This window comes from Diospyros lotus, chromosome 11 (assembly GCF_014633365.1).
Source record: "Diospyros lotus cultivar Yz01 chromosome 11, ASM1463336v1, whole genome shotgun sequence".
Classification (NCBI taxonomy): Eukaryota; Viridiplantae; Streptophyta; class Magnoliopsida; order Ericales; family Ebenaceae; genus Diospyros; species Diospyros lotus.
This window is the reverse complement of record NC_068348.1, coordinates 18,824,906-18,843,047: the sequence shown is the minus strand read 5'-3', so window position 1 is coordinate 18,843,047 and position 18,142 is coordinate 18,824,906. Positions and strand designations below refer to the sequence as shown.

At 38.5% G+C, this 18,142-nt stretch overlaps 1 protein-coding gene across 2 annotated transcripts in view; it reads left to right on the top strand.

Moving 5' to 3' along the window:
- Positions 1 to 16,934, top strand: part of LOC127813001 (E3 ubiquitin-protein ligase HOS1) — a 36,567-nt gene extending 19,633 nt beyond the window's left edge. For both annotated transcript variants that reach the window (XM_052353649.1, XM_052353648.1), the window contains exons 4-12: positions 8,136 to 8,526; positions 8,814 to 8,948; positions 9,064 to 9,239; positions 9,836 to 10,240; positions 10,757 to 10,915; positions 12,210 to 12,707; positions 14,862 to 14,999; positions 15,618 to 16,348; positions 16,469 to 16,934. In XM_052353649.1, the coding sequence (XP_052209609.1) occupies positions 8,136 to 8,526; positions 8,814 to 8,948; positions 9,064 to 9,239; positions 9,836 to 10,240; positions 10,757 to 10,915; positions 12,210 to 12,707; positions 14,862 to 14,999; positions 15,618 to 16,348; positions 16,469 to 16,649 (2,814 nt within the window). In that variant the 3' untranslated portion in view covers positions 16,650 to 16,934. The remainder of the gene's footprint in view (positions 1 to 8,135; positions 8,527 to 8,813; positions 8,949 to 9,063; positions 9,240 to 9,835; positions 10,241 to 10,756; positions 10,916 to 12,209; positions 12,708 to 14,861; positions 15,000 to 15,617; positions 16,349 to 16,468) is intronic.
- Positions 16,935 to 18,142: the final 1,208 nt, after the last annotated feature.

The following is an 18,142-nucleotide window of genomic DNA, read 5'->3' as shown; positions in this document are numbered from 1 at the left end:
CCCCAAGAAATCAGAGAAGTCTGTCCACCCTTGGATATTGTTGGAGAAGATCTGGGTGGAACTCCTAGGTGGTGTTATCAGGGTGCAAATGGGTCCACTGCACTAAGACTTGTGTGAGGGGAAGGGAATCTTGGTAGATCACCCCTCTTATCTAGCACAACTCTAGGCTCCACTTCCACAATCCTATCTTCAATCAGCTTAGGTACCTTCTTGCTTACTCCTTATGTTGTTCCCATTGTCTTCTTTAAGAGAGATACATGGAACACTGGATGCAACCCCACTCCATTAGGAAGTTGTAACCAATAGGCCACGGGTCCTATCTTAGCAATGACGGGTCCTATCTTAGCAATGGTTCTGAAGGGCCCGTAGTACTTAGGGCTGATTTTGGATGTAGGACCCTTAGTAAAAAGGTGTTGTTGGAACCTTTTTACCTTCAAATAGAACTCCTCTCCAATCTCAAAGGTCCTTTTTATGCGATGTCTATCCACCGTCTGCTTTATCCTTTGTTGTGCCATAGTAAGTTCCCTCTTAATCACTTGCAAGGTCTCATGTCTTACCTGCAAATACTAATCTGTTGTGGTCTCGGTTGGGACGTTTGTGAGGCCAAAGGGCATGACCAAGAACTCATAATGTCCTTGGTGGGTGCGGAAGGCCATTATTAGGGTAATCATTAGGGTTCATTTGAATTTGGTGATACCTTGAAATGAGGTCTAGTTTGGAAAAAATGGAGGCATTGGTTAGTTCATCTAGGAGGTCCTCAATAATAGATATTGGGAATTTGTTTTTGATGGTTATGGAGTTTAGTTGCCTGTAGTCCACGCAAAACCTCCTTGAACCATTCTTCTTTTTCACTAAGAGAACCGGGGAAGCAAATGGGCTTTGGCTCGGTTGGATAAGGGATTTTCCCAACATTTCCCTTGCTAGTTTTTCAATCTCCTCTTTTTGAACAGGGGAGTATCGATAGGCTCTTAGGTTGATCGGTTCACTATTTGGTTTGAGGTGAATTGCATGATCAAGGAATCAAGGTGGGGGCAGGGATGAAGGATTAGCAAAGATTTCCTCAAATTCCATCAACAATAGTTGAATTGGTTCGTGTGATTGTACCTGAGTGATGGTTGGTACTCTGGCTTGAGGTATAGGGTGCCATCCTCTTGTCTCTCCTTGGGAAGGTCCTCCCCCTGATCCACTTCTGTCTCTATGGCATAGAGGGAACATAGCTGCCCAATAGGGGTTCCTCCTTGATCCAGGAGTTTTCGTGACTTCTTTCTCGATATGGCCCTGCACTCTCCCTTCTTTTGACAACCTTTAAGTGTGACTTTTTGACCCCCCCTCCCCAATTTCAAATGTCACTTCTAGAGTGTTAAAGTCAAACACCAGGGGACTAACCATCCTCATCTAGTCCACACTAGCATGATGTGGCAGCCTCCCAACTTGAGAATTCTCAAATCGTCTAAGAATTTATGTCCATTCATTACCCATTTGAACTCCTTGCATTTAAGTTGGCTCACCATACGACTCCCATTAGCAATCAAAACATAATGTGGGGGAGTCTCTTGCAACTCACATTGCAGGGTAGTGGCAGTTTCTTCATCCAAGAAACTATGGGTACTTTCATTGTCAATGAGTACCACTAGCCTTCTCTTTCCCACGATTCCTTTTACCTTTAGTACCTTGCTCGAGCCACAACCCTGTAGGGCATGCATAGATATCTCCCCTCCTTCCCCTTTAATCTAACTTTCCTACTCTTCCTCTTCTTCTATTCCTACTTCTTCCTCTTCTCCTTGGCCTTCCATTGTCAGGAACATCCTTTACATTGATGTCCTAGCCCATATTTCTCCCCACAACGAAAACAAAGGCCCAATTGTCTCTTCTGATCCAATGTCAAGGCCTTGGCCGGGGGTGGAATTGATTGGCTTCTCCCCATTGGTCCACTCTTCAGCCAAGGCTGATTACTCCCTTTACTCATTCCTTCTCTTCCTAGCTTCCCCTAGGGGACAATTTATGCCTCCTTGCGGAAGCCTCCAAAGCCATTTCATGGAGATGAGCCTACTATGTCGCCTGTCCCACAGATGTCGGGTAAAGCATTTTCACAGTGGGCCAAATTTGATCATCCAACCCGTTGATGAAGCTAGACACGAAGTAAGCTTCATCTAAGGAGGGGTGAGACAATGATAGCAAGGATCGGAGTTCCTCAAATCTCACCTAGTCTTCACTGTCTCCTTTTGCCCCAACTTGTTGAATTCCTCAATAACATCAATTCTATTCTCCTCCCCGAACCTGTTGCAAATGCCATTCACAAACTCCGGCCAATTCCATTCTACCCTACCTCTACACCAATTTTGGAACCAAGCATCGGCCACATCATCATGGTACGTCGTCGCCATGTTCACCTTCTCCCTTTCGGCCATTCTATACTGATAAAACACCCGTTCACACCGTCTCACCCACCATCTAGGCCTATCCCTCTCAAATGCGGGAATCTCCATTCTAGGCCCCGTAGGTGTGGGGTGAGTTCCTCCCACTCCTCGGTGGAAGTTCTCCTCCTTTGCCTCCACTTTGTCCCCTGCCTTCGCTGGATCATGGGATCTCAGTCTACTCCTTGGCGTCCTCAGAATTGGCCTTGAGGAAGCCCGAGGGGGAAATTCGTTTGGTGGCTAGCATTAGGTTGTTGAGCGAACATGCTCAAGGCGGCGCTCACCTGTTGGTTAATTTGTTGGCTTAATCCAACAAATTCCTCCCTGAGCCCAATGACAACTTGCTCCAAATTAGCTGTATTCTCATATCGGCTTCGATTGATCTCCTCTTGTGTATTCCTAATTCCCAATTCCAATGTGTCCAGGCGATCTTCAACATGTTCTTGATTCTATCACATCCCAAATTCAATGGCATCGAATCTGGATTCCATTTGTTTCACCCGTTTGCCTTCAACCATAACCATTAGCTGGCCGGGTTGTTGGCTCTGATACCAAATGTCAAATTGAAAGTCTGACGAGAAGGTTCTTCTATAATTGAAGAAGAATAGAGAATAGGCGGGGAAGGAAGAACACGAGAGAGAGAGAGAGAGAGAATTGGAGGGAAACGATTTGTGGAATTATCCTCACATTATCCCCATCCTCATGTGCATCTCTTATTTATAGGAGAGAGAGTTAGTTACAGCTTCTAGAGAATTCATGTAACAACTCATCTCAAGTGGCCATGTGCAGTTGGCTCTAATCCCCTACATCTCAGCCTTTAATTACCTCCCCCCCCACCCTTCCAATCGTATATGCTCAATTACAATGATACCCTCGAGCTGACATCCACTAGCCTCAAAGGTGCTTTTATTGGCATTTTTCTCCCATGTCCAAATTGTCTTATCTTCAATAAGCTTTACTTTAACCTTATTACACATTATTTCATTTCTAATTTGTCTCTTGTATGTGGTGATATTTTCATCTCAATTATATTCATATTTTACACATTGGGCAAATGCCCAACATTATGATCCATACAACAAAGATGCATCATAGCCACCCAATAAAACTTCCTTTTGGCTTTAAAGGATTTATGATCACTAAAATGCTAAATACAGTTCTCCACTTCAGTTGCCTTAATTCTATGGGTAACATTTTCCATGATCACCCTTTCTTTTTAAATAAATGATCCAAGACATCTATTTTTATTTTTATTTTTTTGGGATAACTTTATCACCAAGTCTCAAATATCATCATCCACTCTTCTATTTTTATTGAACTTATATTCCACATTCAGTTCTTGACCTCCTTAATTTGAAACCTTTGAAATCTAAGGTTTTTTCTTCATGCTTCAAGGTTATTATTCATGCCTTCTTTTATCTCTTCGAACAAGACATACCGTTCCACTAACATACACCAATGCAGTTCTTTTTGGATAGCTCTGAGTTACCATCACAAGGGAAAAAAGGTAAGGGGTCAATGCAAATTCTTGATGTGATCCAATTGTAATCATGGAAGTGTCAGTATCTCCTCCGTAAATCTTAATACACATTTCTGCTTCATGATAAATGTCCTTTATGACCTGTGTACAAGCCATCTGAAGCCTTTTTCTCCAACACCATCCACAAGACTTCTCTAGACTGTCTTAAGTTTTTTCCAAATCTACAAGTACAATACTCAATTATTTTTGTTTATATCTGGACCTTTCCCCTTAGTGAGTAGATAGCTTCCTTGTTGACCTACCAGACATATAACCAAATTGGTTTTCAAAGATGTTAGTTTCTTTCCTTAACTGTTGCTCAATTACTCTCCCCCAATGATCATAGTGTGGCTGGTTAGCTCGATCTCTGTATAATTTTCACAACTTTAAACTTTTGTTTTATTTTTATACAAAAGCACTAAAGTGCTCTTTCTCCATCGTCCACCATCCTTTTTGACTTAAGGATCAAATTAAATAATTTGCTCAACCAAAACATGTCCTTTTCTCCCATGTATTTCCATGGTTCTATGAGGATATTATTTGGTCCAATTACTTTACTATTGTTCATCCTTTTCGATGCTTGCTTTATTTCGTTTGGAGAACTGCATCTATAGAACATGTAATTCATATTTTTTTGAACAACTATTTGTTCAATAACTTCAAGAAATGCTCTTTCCATCTCTTAGTTGCTCCTTCATTTACTAGTACTTTCTGATTTCCATCTTTTATGCATATCACTTGGCTCAACTCCATTGTTTTCTTGTTCTCTTCATTTCGCTTGATTTTTTATTTTTTTTTTGTTTGCTAGGTATTTAGCTAGTTTATATATATATCCCCATCTTTTGTGTGAAGTAGTCAGTATAAAGTTTCATATACTTTTGGCTTTGTATCAATATTTTCTTTAATTCCCTTTCTTTATCGAAATATACCTATTCAGGTTTTCTTCATAATGGCATGTATGTAGAGTCTTTTAGCAAGCTTTCTTGGTTTTTATTTTTGTTCCTCTTCATTCCACCACTAAGATGTTTCTTAGTTTGAAGCTTTTCCCCCTTTGACTATCTTAGAATCTTTTTGTTATATTTTGAGCAGTAGTAACTAGTAACCTATCTTAATCCACATTTGATCAGTATTGCCTTACAATCTAATTTCTTTTATCACATTTTTTTTCTTAAAAATAGTTTGGTTTTCACCTCTTAAATCTCGTCATCTAATCCTTGGACTTTTATTTTCTATCATTCTTCCCCCTGTTAATGTTAATAATTAAAATTTATTCTCTTTTGTATTTAGTGAAAGTGTGGAAACTGCCTTTTTGCAAAAATGCAAGTTGGCTACATACAAATATGACCTTCCCCTCACCCTCACAAAGTGGGGAGCCTTCTGCATTATGGACACACTTTTTTATATCAAGTAGAAGGATAAATATATAAAATTGCTTTCCTAAATTAGTTGCTCATTAACTATACATTTTGCATAAAATTATGGTTGCAAGCGGCTGAAAATATAAACCCTTTTTTTTATATACTCGGTTTCCTGCTCAGTTTTTATTATTGTAAAGAAATTATCACAACTGTTGCGTCTGCAAACTTCCCTAGGAATTAATGTATGTTTGCGTTGCATCATTGTCTTTACCTTAAAGCTTTTTCCTAGGGATGTCCAACGGGCTGTCTTGCCTTCCCCCCTGTTACTATAAAAGACAAGCCGAGCCCAAACTAGCCATTCTAGGCCCGTCTCCTAGCCCATCTAAGGGCCCAGCTTGTTGGGCATGAACAAATTTTGATCTTTATAAAAATTATTTAGCAAATATTTTTTAAAAAATTTATAAATATTGCAATGTTATAATATTTAATATGTCTAGGACTCTAAAAATTATATAGAGTATTTAATATGACCAATCAAACAATCACCAAAAATGATTATTATAAGAATAAGTTACAAAAATTATATAATGAAAAACTATAAGAATATGATATTAATAACTAATAAGTTAAAAAGTTAAAAGATGTAACAAAAAATTATATAAATATCAAATGAGCAAGCATCTCAAAATTCACAATTTCACACTTTTTCACAAAAAAAATTGTCATAATCACCACAAAAATTTCTAAATATAAGTTTCAAATGAGCAAGGAGCATACCTCTTTGTCTTATATACGCATCCTTTTCTATTTAATAAGTCTCTTAGTCTCACAATTCAAATTATTTCACATTTCAATTTCATTGTTATACATACATTGCATATGAAATTTTGAAGTTCAAAATATAAAAATAATGTTTAAAAGTGCAATTTGAAAGTATTTTAAAAAATATATTTATTAAACTATTAAAAAATGGGCCTGCACATTGGGCTCTCCTCATTAAAGCTCATGGGCTGCAGGCTCGGCCAACCTGTAAGCCCACCTGCTCGGCCTGACATAGGTTGGCTTATGGGCTGAGCAGTGCCCCCCACCCAAAAAAAAAAAAAAAAAAAAGGCAAATAAGCTGGGGCCTGGCTCACTTAAGCCTGCACAGTAACAGGCCCAATGCGAGCTGTCCCGGCCTGGCTCGTTTGACATATCTACATTTTCCTCCTCTTCATATCAATTCTGTAGGTTCTCTGTCGTCCACTTTATTGAAGTTGTAATACATATAATTGAGTGTGTTTCTTCTTTTCTCCAGATCTCTCCATTAATATCCTCAGTAGGAAGACTGCTTTCCTTATTGACTTACTGGGCATAAATCCAAAGTCACTGGGCAGTATTGTGCTTTCGTGTCCTAGCCGATGTTCTATCACTCTCTTCTATTGTTTCGTAGTGTGAGACACTCTTGCAGTTTGTAATATTTTGAATATCCCCATCTTCTCACACTCACCCTTGCACACCAGCACAAGGGGCTTTAGGCTCACCTTTGGCAACCATTGTTCCACACCACACAAGGGTAGTTCCACATACATGGTATTGAACCCACACACCAAAGTATGCATGACTCAACACATCATGCAGCATATGCTCAGTAGGAAGACTGAGCATATGCTTTTCTCCAGATCTCTCCATTAATATCCTCAGTAGGAAGACTGCTTTCCTTATTGACTTACTGGGCATAAATCCAAAGTCACTGGGCAGTATTGTGCTTTCGTGTCCTAGCCGATGTTCTATCACTCTCTTCTATTGTTTCATAGTGTGAGACACTCTTGTAGTTTGTAATATTTTGAATATCCCCATCTTCTCACACTCACCCTTGCACACCAGCACAAGGGGCTTTAGGCTCACCTTTGGCAACCATTGTTCCACACCACACAAGGGTAGTTCCACATACATGGCATTAAATCCACACACCAAAGTATGCATGACTCAACACATCATGCAGCATATGCTCACGTTAAAACACGATGCAAATGAATCTATGTTACAAAGCATAACAAGCTTCCATAGAAACATTTTGTGTATAATGCCTACATGTAAGAACCACAACCAGGGGTCCAGCCACATATAGCTGGGGACAGGGGGCAATTGCCCCCCTCAACTATACAAGATTACATATTGAGTATGTAGTTTGCTTCTTTTTTTTTTTTTTTCAGAAATTGGCCCCCGCCCCCTAAGTATATAAAAAATTACATGTTGGGTATGTAATTTAATTCTTTTTCGAGATTGCTCGTCTTAAATGGCTTAAATATATAAAATATTGGCCACTTTGAGAAAAAAGAGAAAAGTATTAAGTAATAAACAATAAAATATTGATTAGTATATAATATTATAAAATATTCAAGGCCAAGAAAAGAAAATGGGGTATATGTTGTAATTTTATGAACTTTTTAAAAAGTTGAGCATTGTTGTATATTTGTTGGCACCTTAAGGCTTGATATTTGTTGTATGATCTAACAGTTGATTGTCACATAAATTTTTGGCATCAGTCTTCAATTCCGTCTAACAGGTGATTGCTACAGTTGATTGATGGTTGGCTCTCACACACATATACATACAACTGATGCCAAAGTTGACTTTAGGCCAGTTGTCACCCCTTCCCAACCTTACTCTTCACTCATATCCTCAAGTATAGTATGTTGCACCTCTATTTAGGTGCAAGCTTAGTAGGAAAACAAGCATAATGCAATCTGTTATCATTATGTTTCATGTTCTTGTTAGAATTAATGAACAAATATATACTTCAAATTGTTAACCTCTTGCCTATTATCCTTGAAATTATGTTTCTCTTTCTTTTAATTTCAGGAAGCATTGGAACACTTGGCATCAATTGATTTGATTGAGTTATGCCATGAAGCCAAAGTTGAGCGTTGTCGTGCATCCAGAGACTTGAGAAGCTGTGGACGCTATGTGGAGAGTGTGTTGAACTCTTGTGGTCATGCCTCTTTATGTACAGAGTGCTCTCAGCGATATGATAGTTGCCCAATTTGTAGAACTCCTATACCCAAAAGTGGCAAAAGACTTCGCCTTCGCCTTTACTATGAGTGCATAGAGGCTGGTCTTATCTCCAAAAAATGTGATGACAGATTTCGAGAAAAAGAAGATGGCGAGAGGCAGGAAACTGCTGATATCGAAAGGCTTTATTCTTTGTTTGATGTTGCAATGGATAATAACTTGGTTTCTCTAATATGCCACTGTATCCTTATGTGGTCTCTTCACTTCTTTTTTAGGAAGAATAATCATCCAAACACAAATCCCTGTGGATTTTCCAGATAGGAAAACTATTACATGTAAAGGAAAAGAAAAGGGGAAATTATTTTTGCCAACATGGAAAAATAATATGATGAATTGAAACATGACTGGTTGGAGAATTTTTGTTCTTATGCATGTCTTAACGATTGTAGTTCTTTGAAAATGTCTTCCGTATTTAATATTGCATCTCTACATTGGCATTTTGGGTTTCTTTAACAGAAAGGTTAACAGATGTTACAGATGTTTGTATGGATGAGAGTGCAGTGTCAAGTGATCCTGTCATTGCCTTCTTGTTGGATGAAGTGGTTGTCAAGGATTGGTGTAAACGCACGTTTAAAATTATATTGTCAGATCTTCAAGAAATCTGTATCCTTGGACACGTTAATCTAAAACTTATTGCTTGTTATATCTTTATATATTTTTCTTGTTGCCCTTTTGTTCTTCCCTTTATTAGATTTGTGGTCCTTAGCAGTTCCAACAGATAATCTAACAGTAAATGAGATAAAAACAAGGTCAAGTTCTCTTCTTAAATTTTCAGTGAAGCTGTCTGGCATATCCAATGTTGTGGAAGTGCTGGAGTCATCATTTAAGGATGCACTCTCAGCTCAGCTTCATGATCTGCATCATCTTCAAGAAAGCATATTAAAGACAAAGCAGGTATGACCACATAAGTACTAATTCCTTTTCATCCTTAAATGTCTCTGTTACCATGTAAGGTGAATTCTTCTTTGGTTATGGTAGTCATTTTTTTTTTTTTTTTGAACAAAGGTAGAATTTTATTAATGAAAGTAATATTAGGAATGTTATAAGCTATAGACTACCCAGACAACAAAACCACAGAACATTACCAAAAGTTTTCAAAACAAGACCAGAATATGAACCCCACAACCACAACCGAAGCTGAAGATTATAGTAGTCATGCATGAATGAAGATAACCAGTTACTGACAATTTTTTATATCATTAGTTGTATCATTCTTTGTTTGTTGGGTTTTCAAGGATGTTCAATGAGAGGCTGCTGTCTTTGTTTATTGATTTATGTGAACATATTGTGCCACATGCTTGTCTCTCTGCTTTAGTTTATTTGCATGTCTTGCCTGGCATGGTCTTATTTTTAGGTTCTACTTCACTTTTTATGTTTTGTTTTTGTCCTGAGGTAGGTTGATAAGTTTTCTGGTCTAATGTTCTTTGAAACTATTGATTTAACTAGATGTCTTATTTAAATGTGTTCTCAGTCTTGTTTTGGGTTTTCAGCATATGGAGATTATGCTATGGTGCATAAGGCATCATTTTCTTGAGAATGTCAGATCTCGCTACAGTAATCTCACATCTTGGCGTGCTTCTGTCCGTGAAAGGAAATCAGCAGCAATTAGTCGTTCATGGCCCAACTCGGTAAATCACCCTGCGGAGTCCTCTGGAACCAATAGTTGCACTCTGTTTATTGAGGATGCACTGTCAAATATTGAGATAGAACAGGACTATGCACATGAAAGGGGAGAACTAGAAATTACATCATTGCAGAAGGATGGAAGCTCATCATTTTTCAGGTCTAAGATAGAGGGAATGGCAGGATGCTACCCATTTGAAAATCTGCGAGCTGCTGCTGATGTACTATTTTTGCGTGGAAGCTCTGATTTGGTGGTTGCAAAGCAAGCAATAGTATCCTTTCTCATTGTTCTATTTTGGTGGATTTCAACTTATGTCTTGTTCCTGTAATGCTGGACAAACAGAATTACTATACAGAAATTATATAATATGGGTTATTAGTATCAATAAATTGAAAATGAAAACCCCCACATCAAAGTGGTTTGTAATTACATAAATGCCAATCCCACATCACTCTGTATGAATGTTTATTTATCATGCTCCCTTTGCACTTAGTCATTTCGTGACTGATGCTTTTATGTATAGCTGCTAACTCTTTTCATTCATTTCATTGAAAATTAATGAATACAAAAATGGAGTGAATATATCTCCAAATTTTGGTATTTGTCTTGCTTCATGGATATAATATTATATTTGAATATTTCATGTTATATATTGCCTTTATTATTTACTATTATTTGAAGGTTTTTCCCTTTAATTGTTTTGTGACATCCCATTTGTAGCTTGGGCAACTAACCACTAGAGAAAAGAGAAAGCAGTCCAACTTCTGTTTCCTTAATAATTTTTCAGTTTCTTTATTACTTGTTTGATCGACACTGGACAAGACCTGAAGAAGAATGGAGAGGCATTATAGATAACTTTGCTGCTACATTTAACATAACTAGGCATTCCTTACTGGAATCTTTTACCTTTTATCTTTTGGATGACCACAGCGAAGAGGCTCTCCAGGTACTCTCATGTTTTGTTCTGGTATTTTTTAGATATGAATGCTTTAGATGTTTGTTAAATATGAATACATGGTGGTGTTATGGTTGAGGCCCTAGGTATAACGTCTATTCCCTGCCATTCATTACTAAATAACTGGTTCTATTCCTTCACGGTGCTCTAGTACACTCTTTATCAGTTGGAATGTAGATCTAGTCTGTAAAAAAGATATAGCATTCAATCCTTTTTTTTTCCCCTTTTATTTATAGTTTATAAAGTCACTGAAGACTAGCATGTGGCCAATAAATCATCTAAGTAATCTATTTGTTCCTTCAAGTCTCAAAATTATTTAATTCTTATTTAATAATGTCACGAAAAAATTATAAGAAATAGCATGAAACTAGTACTTAAAAAAAACTTCTTGAATCAGTGATAGTTGAGTTGCATCTGGCTAAACTTAAAGTCAATGGTCACCTGCAGAACTTGGCCTAACTGCTCCTGGGCATATTCTGTTTACTCCATCTAGAGAGAACATTTGTTATCTGTCTGTTCAGATCTAAGGCTCCTCTTACAAATAAAATATTTCTGTTGTAGGGCTTTATTTTTACTCAAAATTTTGCATGAGATGATCTCTTTTTCAATGTTTTCACTGCATCTTCCAAATTCCTGCCAACTATTCTAGTTTACTGTAGTGGATACTAAATATGTTGTTTGCTATCATCTTTATTGGTGAGAAGATGGGAAGCATACTTGATGGATGGCAAGGACATTATTTGCAGATACATTTTATCTATATCCTTTTCTGGCTTTGGGTACTTTGGGTTTGAATCCTGTCTTTGACATGTGCATATACACTTAGTAAGTTGATGGGGTTTTTTCATGTATTTGAGAATTCCATTTGAATCTGTAGTTCTTGCCAGAATGCTTTTTTTTCTTTCTTTCCTAAATTATGAATCACTCTGTAATTACAAAACCTCCTCTGTCGGGTAGTCTTTTCTTTTTCTCTGTTGGAGAATTTGCTCATTATGTGACCTTTTCAGTTGGATGGTTATTAGAATTGTGATATTTCTCATTATCAGTTGCTATTAGAACTGTGATTTTCCTTATTTAAACTTTTGTGGACCGTATATAGTGGAGCCATATAGACTGACTTTAGGTGTTATTTTTGTATTTGGATGGTATATAGTGGGCCCAGATAGCCTGATTCAATCCATGATAGTATGCTAATGATAAAATATAGATCTCTTTGTGATTTTTTGGCAGAATCATCTGCATAATGTTTGCTGTTGTGCTAATAGTTCATTTTGTTTTGTCATAGGAAACTTGTCGCCTTCTTCCTGAAATCTCATGCCCTACAACTCACCCTAAAGTGGCACAAGTTCTCTTAGAACGGCAAAATCCTGATGCTGCTCTTATGGTTCTAAGGTGGTGCGGGCATGATGGTGGAGCACATTTAGTATCACTTGGTGAGGCTGTCACTGCAGTTCGCGTGAGAGTGGAGTGTGGACTTCTGACTGAAGCATTTATGTTCCAGAGAAGGCTCTGTATGAAAGTTAAGGAAAAGAAGTTGAAGCACGGATCATCTGAGCATTCTGTGGGAAATCTAAAAGATGAGTGCAGGACTTGGGTGGACTGGGTGGAGGCACTGGTGACTGAAATTTGTTGTCTCTGTATCCGGAGAAACTTGGTAGATCGAATGATAGAATTGCCATGGAATTCAGTTGAAGAGAAATATGTCCACAAAAGCCTCTTGGATTTTGCTGTTGATGACCCCTCAACAGCAATTGGTAGTCTTCTTGTGGTTTTCTACCTGCAGGTAACTTCTATATCTGCTCCAAGTTGGAGGAGATGTTCTTCCCTTCTGAATCTTGTGATTTTGACTCTGTTACCAACATTCATCACCAAATGATACTATTATCATGGAAACCGTGGCTAGGCATGCTGATTTTTAGGCATACTCAATGTAATTGCACAGTGATTATTTGAAACAGTAGTGATGTGACTCAGAACATTTAGATGTGTTATTTTATTTATTTATTTATTTATTTATTTTGGGGTGGGGTGGGGTGGGGTGGGGTGGGGTGGGGTGTTCACTTTGTTATCCTAATGTGGTTCTGGCCATTCATAGTTGAACTCTTATACTGCCTGAGTTGTAGTTGATAGTGAGTTTGTTGCATCTCTTCCTTAATTGGAGATTTCACTGAGAGTTTTGTTAGTCTCTGCAAATGTTCACTAGGCCTGAAGTGAAAAACAGTGGCCTTTATGGACTTGCCTGTAGAGGTGGGGTGGGTCTGGGGAAGAAGCATTTAATAAAGACCACCATCCATTAAATGGAGACCCGTCAATCTATATAAACTAGTATTCTCAACCTGAATAAAAAAAATTAAAAAAAAAAACAATGCAGAAGGATCCCACCACTACCAGGTCAATAGAATCAGTCTATCAGATATATTTTCCCTTACCATTGCATGCAGAATCTAGATAATTGATCCTGAAACTAGATCAAATCAGAAAAAAGATGCAACTAGCTTAACCACTTGGGTGAGTGACATATTTATGGTTTTTATTAAATAGCTTTTGCAGGTTTAGTTGATGGATGTCATATACCACTGTGGTAATCCAATTTGTTAACTAATGAGAGCAAAGTTTAAGAGGTTAGTAAAATGTTGTTTAGATTGTTGCCACAAAGTTGACCCAGTCTTGTCTTTCTGCTGGGAAAGGAGGAGAATGGGAAAGCAGGAAACATTTGCTAGGATAGGACCATATTACTTCATTGTATGTACTATCAAACTTGTATAAGATTTCATTGTATAGATAGCAGAACCCAATTTGGCGATAGAACTAAGTTAGGTTATTGAGATCTTTAAAGACAGACCGAACAACAATAAAAAATTGTGGAAACTAACTACTGCACTTATAATGACATTTGGGAAGTCAATATAAGATGAATGATTTGTATTGTCATATTGCTGAATTGTAAAGCATGACATAAAATTGCTGTTGGGTCAAGACAAGACTCGGCCAATACTCAAAACAGAACCCAGAAAAACAGAGCCTCACAAATACAGAACAATCAATAGACTAAAACTTGCATGAAACAGAAGTAAAAGTAATGCAAGAATAAACACAAAGTGATTTTACCGTGGTTCACCTGTTGATGAGGGTTACGTCCATGTTGAGCTCCGGCAAGGAGAGCTCACTGCATTATCGGAAGAAATGTGGATACAGCCTCAATGTACAAATCTCATTCTCATTCACTCACTGTACAAACAAACGACTCTCTAATAAAAAATGCCTCATAACCACATGAACATAGATTAGAGGCGATAACCCTAGAGAGAAAACATAGAGAAGAAACTATACAGAGAGCAAGTTGTAGCAGAGAATGAAACAAAACCCTAAAAGGTATACTCAAATCGGAGGCTGTGCTTCACCGATCTTGAGGCGCTGGAGAAAATAAATAAGGGAAAGCAGCGGTGATGATTTGATCGTGAAAAGGTAGCATCGACGAATAGGATAGCAGCAGGCTAAGGGACAAGGAGATCGTGCGAGCTTGATGAAACAGCAAGGGGGGTTGCCGTTTTGGCCTTCCAGCTCATGGGCCCAAAATGGCAGCGTTTTGGGCAGCCAATGGTGGTTGCCAAAAGACCATCCAACCCCCCTTGCCTACTTCAAGCAAAACGGCATTGTTTGAAGCTTCACTTAAATCCAACAATTGCATTCTAAAATCTTCATGAAGAAATGGAGAAGAATTAAAGGTGTACCATCCTTGTTTAATGTTATGCAGGCAGATGGTTTTGTGTCTTTGTGGTGGATTGTTGTGAAGAGATTCTACACTTTTTTTGTCTCTATAAAATGTTCTCATTTTATTATTATTATTATTATTATTTTTCTAAATTGTCAATTGGTTCAAATGTTTGCATAGACACGCCTACTACTACAACTGACTGGTATTTTATTACGATTTTAGCGCTACCAATATGCTGAGGCATACCAAGTTGATCGTAAACTTCAGAGTGTGGAGCAGGACTTCATATCAAAAATTTCTGTCAGTGAAGAAGTCTCATTAAGAATTGAAGCGTCAAGTCAGTGGAGAGCCGGATTGGTTGTAAGTATTTTAAAAAAATCATGTTTTTCTTTTTACAATTTATTTTTGAAAATGATATTTTGGTATGGTCAAATGGTCACAAAAAGCAGCGTAGTTGTCACCCTTCATATCTGGTGGAGTAAGAATCAGTTGCTGCTTTTATTATGCCTGTGAACCTAAGAAGGTTTGTAATTAGGCTCAGTGAGGTGTTTATTAGTGAATCAACATATGTCTGATGAACTGGTACTTTATCTGCCTTATTCTTTGTCTGTGATTAAGATCATCTCTACCAAAATGTGAAAATGAAGTCTGTAGTCCTCGTATGCTAGTACTCAGCTTGTTATCCCTGCTTATCATACTAAATGCAACGTTTTCCAACTTCTCTTGTACTCAAAAAAGTATTGGGGTGGCTGGAAGAGAACTGGCTGAGAGATTTTTCCGGGTGCTTATCATTTTGCAGTTCTGTGCTATTTGCTTGTTGCGGTCTGATTGTTGTATATATGTTAACAAAATCATTACTTTCTGATGGAACGAGATGTAAGCACAGACATTGACAATTACTAATGATTGTGAAGTATGCATTTCTTGGGAAAAAGAAGCACAAATTGAGATGTTTATGTGATTGTGCACTCTTAACAGGAAAAGGGCATAGAGTTGCTGCCAGAAGTCCAACAGCAAGAAGTAAAGGCTGGAAAATTGCCTGAAATAGTTGTTTCTTCTGTTAATGCGGCTGAAATTCCTGCAACCTCTAATCTTCTGAAGGTAGATGAGCCAAACCCAACAAGATTATTGTTTACTGCCCCTATGGATTCTTCACCTATGCTTTTGATGGACAAAGCAATGGCTTCATCTGAAACTTCATTCTTCAAGAGTTCCTCAAGACCTGGTGGATTTTCTAACCATTCCCTTTTTGGATTTGGGAAGAAAGGCTCTCCCTCCGCTCAGCAAGGTAGCTCCTTCAGAAATGAACAAAGATACCTGAAGCCTCAAAGTGGCGTTGGCAAGAACGTCAAATTTGAGGGAATCAGGACTTCTGGCATTCATAGTGTTAGCCCAATGATGAAAACCCCACTAAAAGAATTCAATAGAAGTCCATCAAGGGTGCCTCAGAATAAGAGCTTCCAGGATCGTGAATTAGACGAACTTGCACCAGGGAAGGAAGAAAATAGGTTCATCCAGAGACTTCGAAATGCCAGTCCGTACACTGCCAGGGTTGGAGCCAATGCAGTAGTCTCACCTAGTGACAATAGTGCTGTACTAAAACATACTGCTAGAGATCCTTACCTATTTGCATCAGGCAGACGGCTGCCATCAGGTGGACCTGATGGATGGAAGGTCCCTTCGGATGATGCAATGGATATCTCCTGGAGGTAAAATATAAAACCCCTTTCTTCTTCCTTGCTCTTGTTGCTATCCCCCATGGTTCTATGATTCTATATGCTACTGGCAATATTAGCTGTTTGATTTTGAACTTGTTCTTCTGTTTTTAGCCGTGGAGAGAAGGAATATGCTGCCAACGACGGAAATGTAAACGTCGGAGCGAGATGGAGGTCTGACGACACCAGCGAAGATGATGAACTGCAGAGTCCTCAAAGAGTCGCCGGACCATCTTCTTATACAAGGGGAGTGAGACGCAGCACCATATTAGCTAGAAGACGAAGAAACTCTTGATTGTCTTGTAGGTTTGGGGGAATTATTATTACAATTATATTAGCTGGGTCTGAAAGCTGAATGAATGGAGGAGCTGGTTGGTTGTAATGACTAATGGTAATGGAGATGAGGAAGGCAGGTTTAAAATAATTAATTGGGCCATCAGCTCCAGGCTCCAGCTGTTTTCTATAACATCACACTTCATTCCCCTTTTACTTGCGCTTGGTTGATGAGTTGAAAATCTGGACACAGATATGATAGTGTTGAGGCAAATCTGATCTCAAAAAGAACCAATTTCATTAGAATCATGATCCATGACCATGATTCATGGGATGGGCTGATGACCCGAATTTGCTTTATTTCTTGCATCACCAATTAATCATATCCGGGAACGTACCATCCATCCATGATGGGAATTTAATTTGAAAGTGATGCTCACAAATATTAATAAAGAGACTGTTGGATCTATGAATATGGATCGAATATATTCAAAAAAAATAATTCAAAAAGGTAAAATGAAGAAAACAAAAAATTGGAGGACAAGTGGAGGTTGAGAGGCCCTCTCTACTCGGTTCAATCGAGTGGCTCTCAGTTTATAACTGAGAGCTTCTCAATTTTGAATCGAGAGGCTTTTGATTCGCATACTCAAGGGGTGGCCACCACAGAGAATTTCTCAATAAAGAAGTGAGAGGCTCTAGTTCTTTTGCTTAAAGGGGGGTCACCACTAAAAGCTTCTCGGTTCCTTACTGAGAGGCTCTCGATTCTTTTACTCAAGAGGTGGCCATCACTGAGAGGCGCTCGATTCTACCGAGATTCTCTCGGTTTAAGTTTTCTTCAAACACTCGAGCGAAATATGCCATCTAGGAAGCCTCAGATGGCTGCCAGATGTCCCCCTGGGAAATTCGGGATAATTGCCACTTGTCCCCCATTCCTTCCTCTATAAATAGGCGGATTGCCTCTTTATTTAGGAGAGGGGATTTTTTTGGACAAGGACTCCATTTTGTTCTCAAGCATTTCAAGGGCCACTTGGTTATTCAAGGCTAGTTGGTTCTTAGGGGTCAGTCGATTCTTGGTGGCTAGATGGTTATTCATGGTCATTTGGTTCTCAGGGTCAGTCGATTCTTAATGGCCAACCGATTATTCAGGGCTAGTCGATTCTTATGAGCCAATCAGTTCTCGATGGCCAATCAGTTTTCAAGAGCTAGTCAGTTCTCTCAAGGCCAATTAGTTATTTCAAGCCAATTAGTTATTTGGACCCAGTCAATTATTTTGGGATTTACTATTTATTAGCAAGTAACTATTCATTAGCATGAACATAGGCATCTAGACACATATTGATAATGTCATGCATATTACTTGCAACATGCATTAGACATATGATGTGATTTTAGTTGAAGCATCAAACGGTGTGATGTGGTCTAGAGGATAGGACGGCCATGTGCGACAACCGCAGGCTACCAAGTGGCACCTGCAGGATGGTCACACACAGCAACCATCTGCTTTGTCCATGAGGT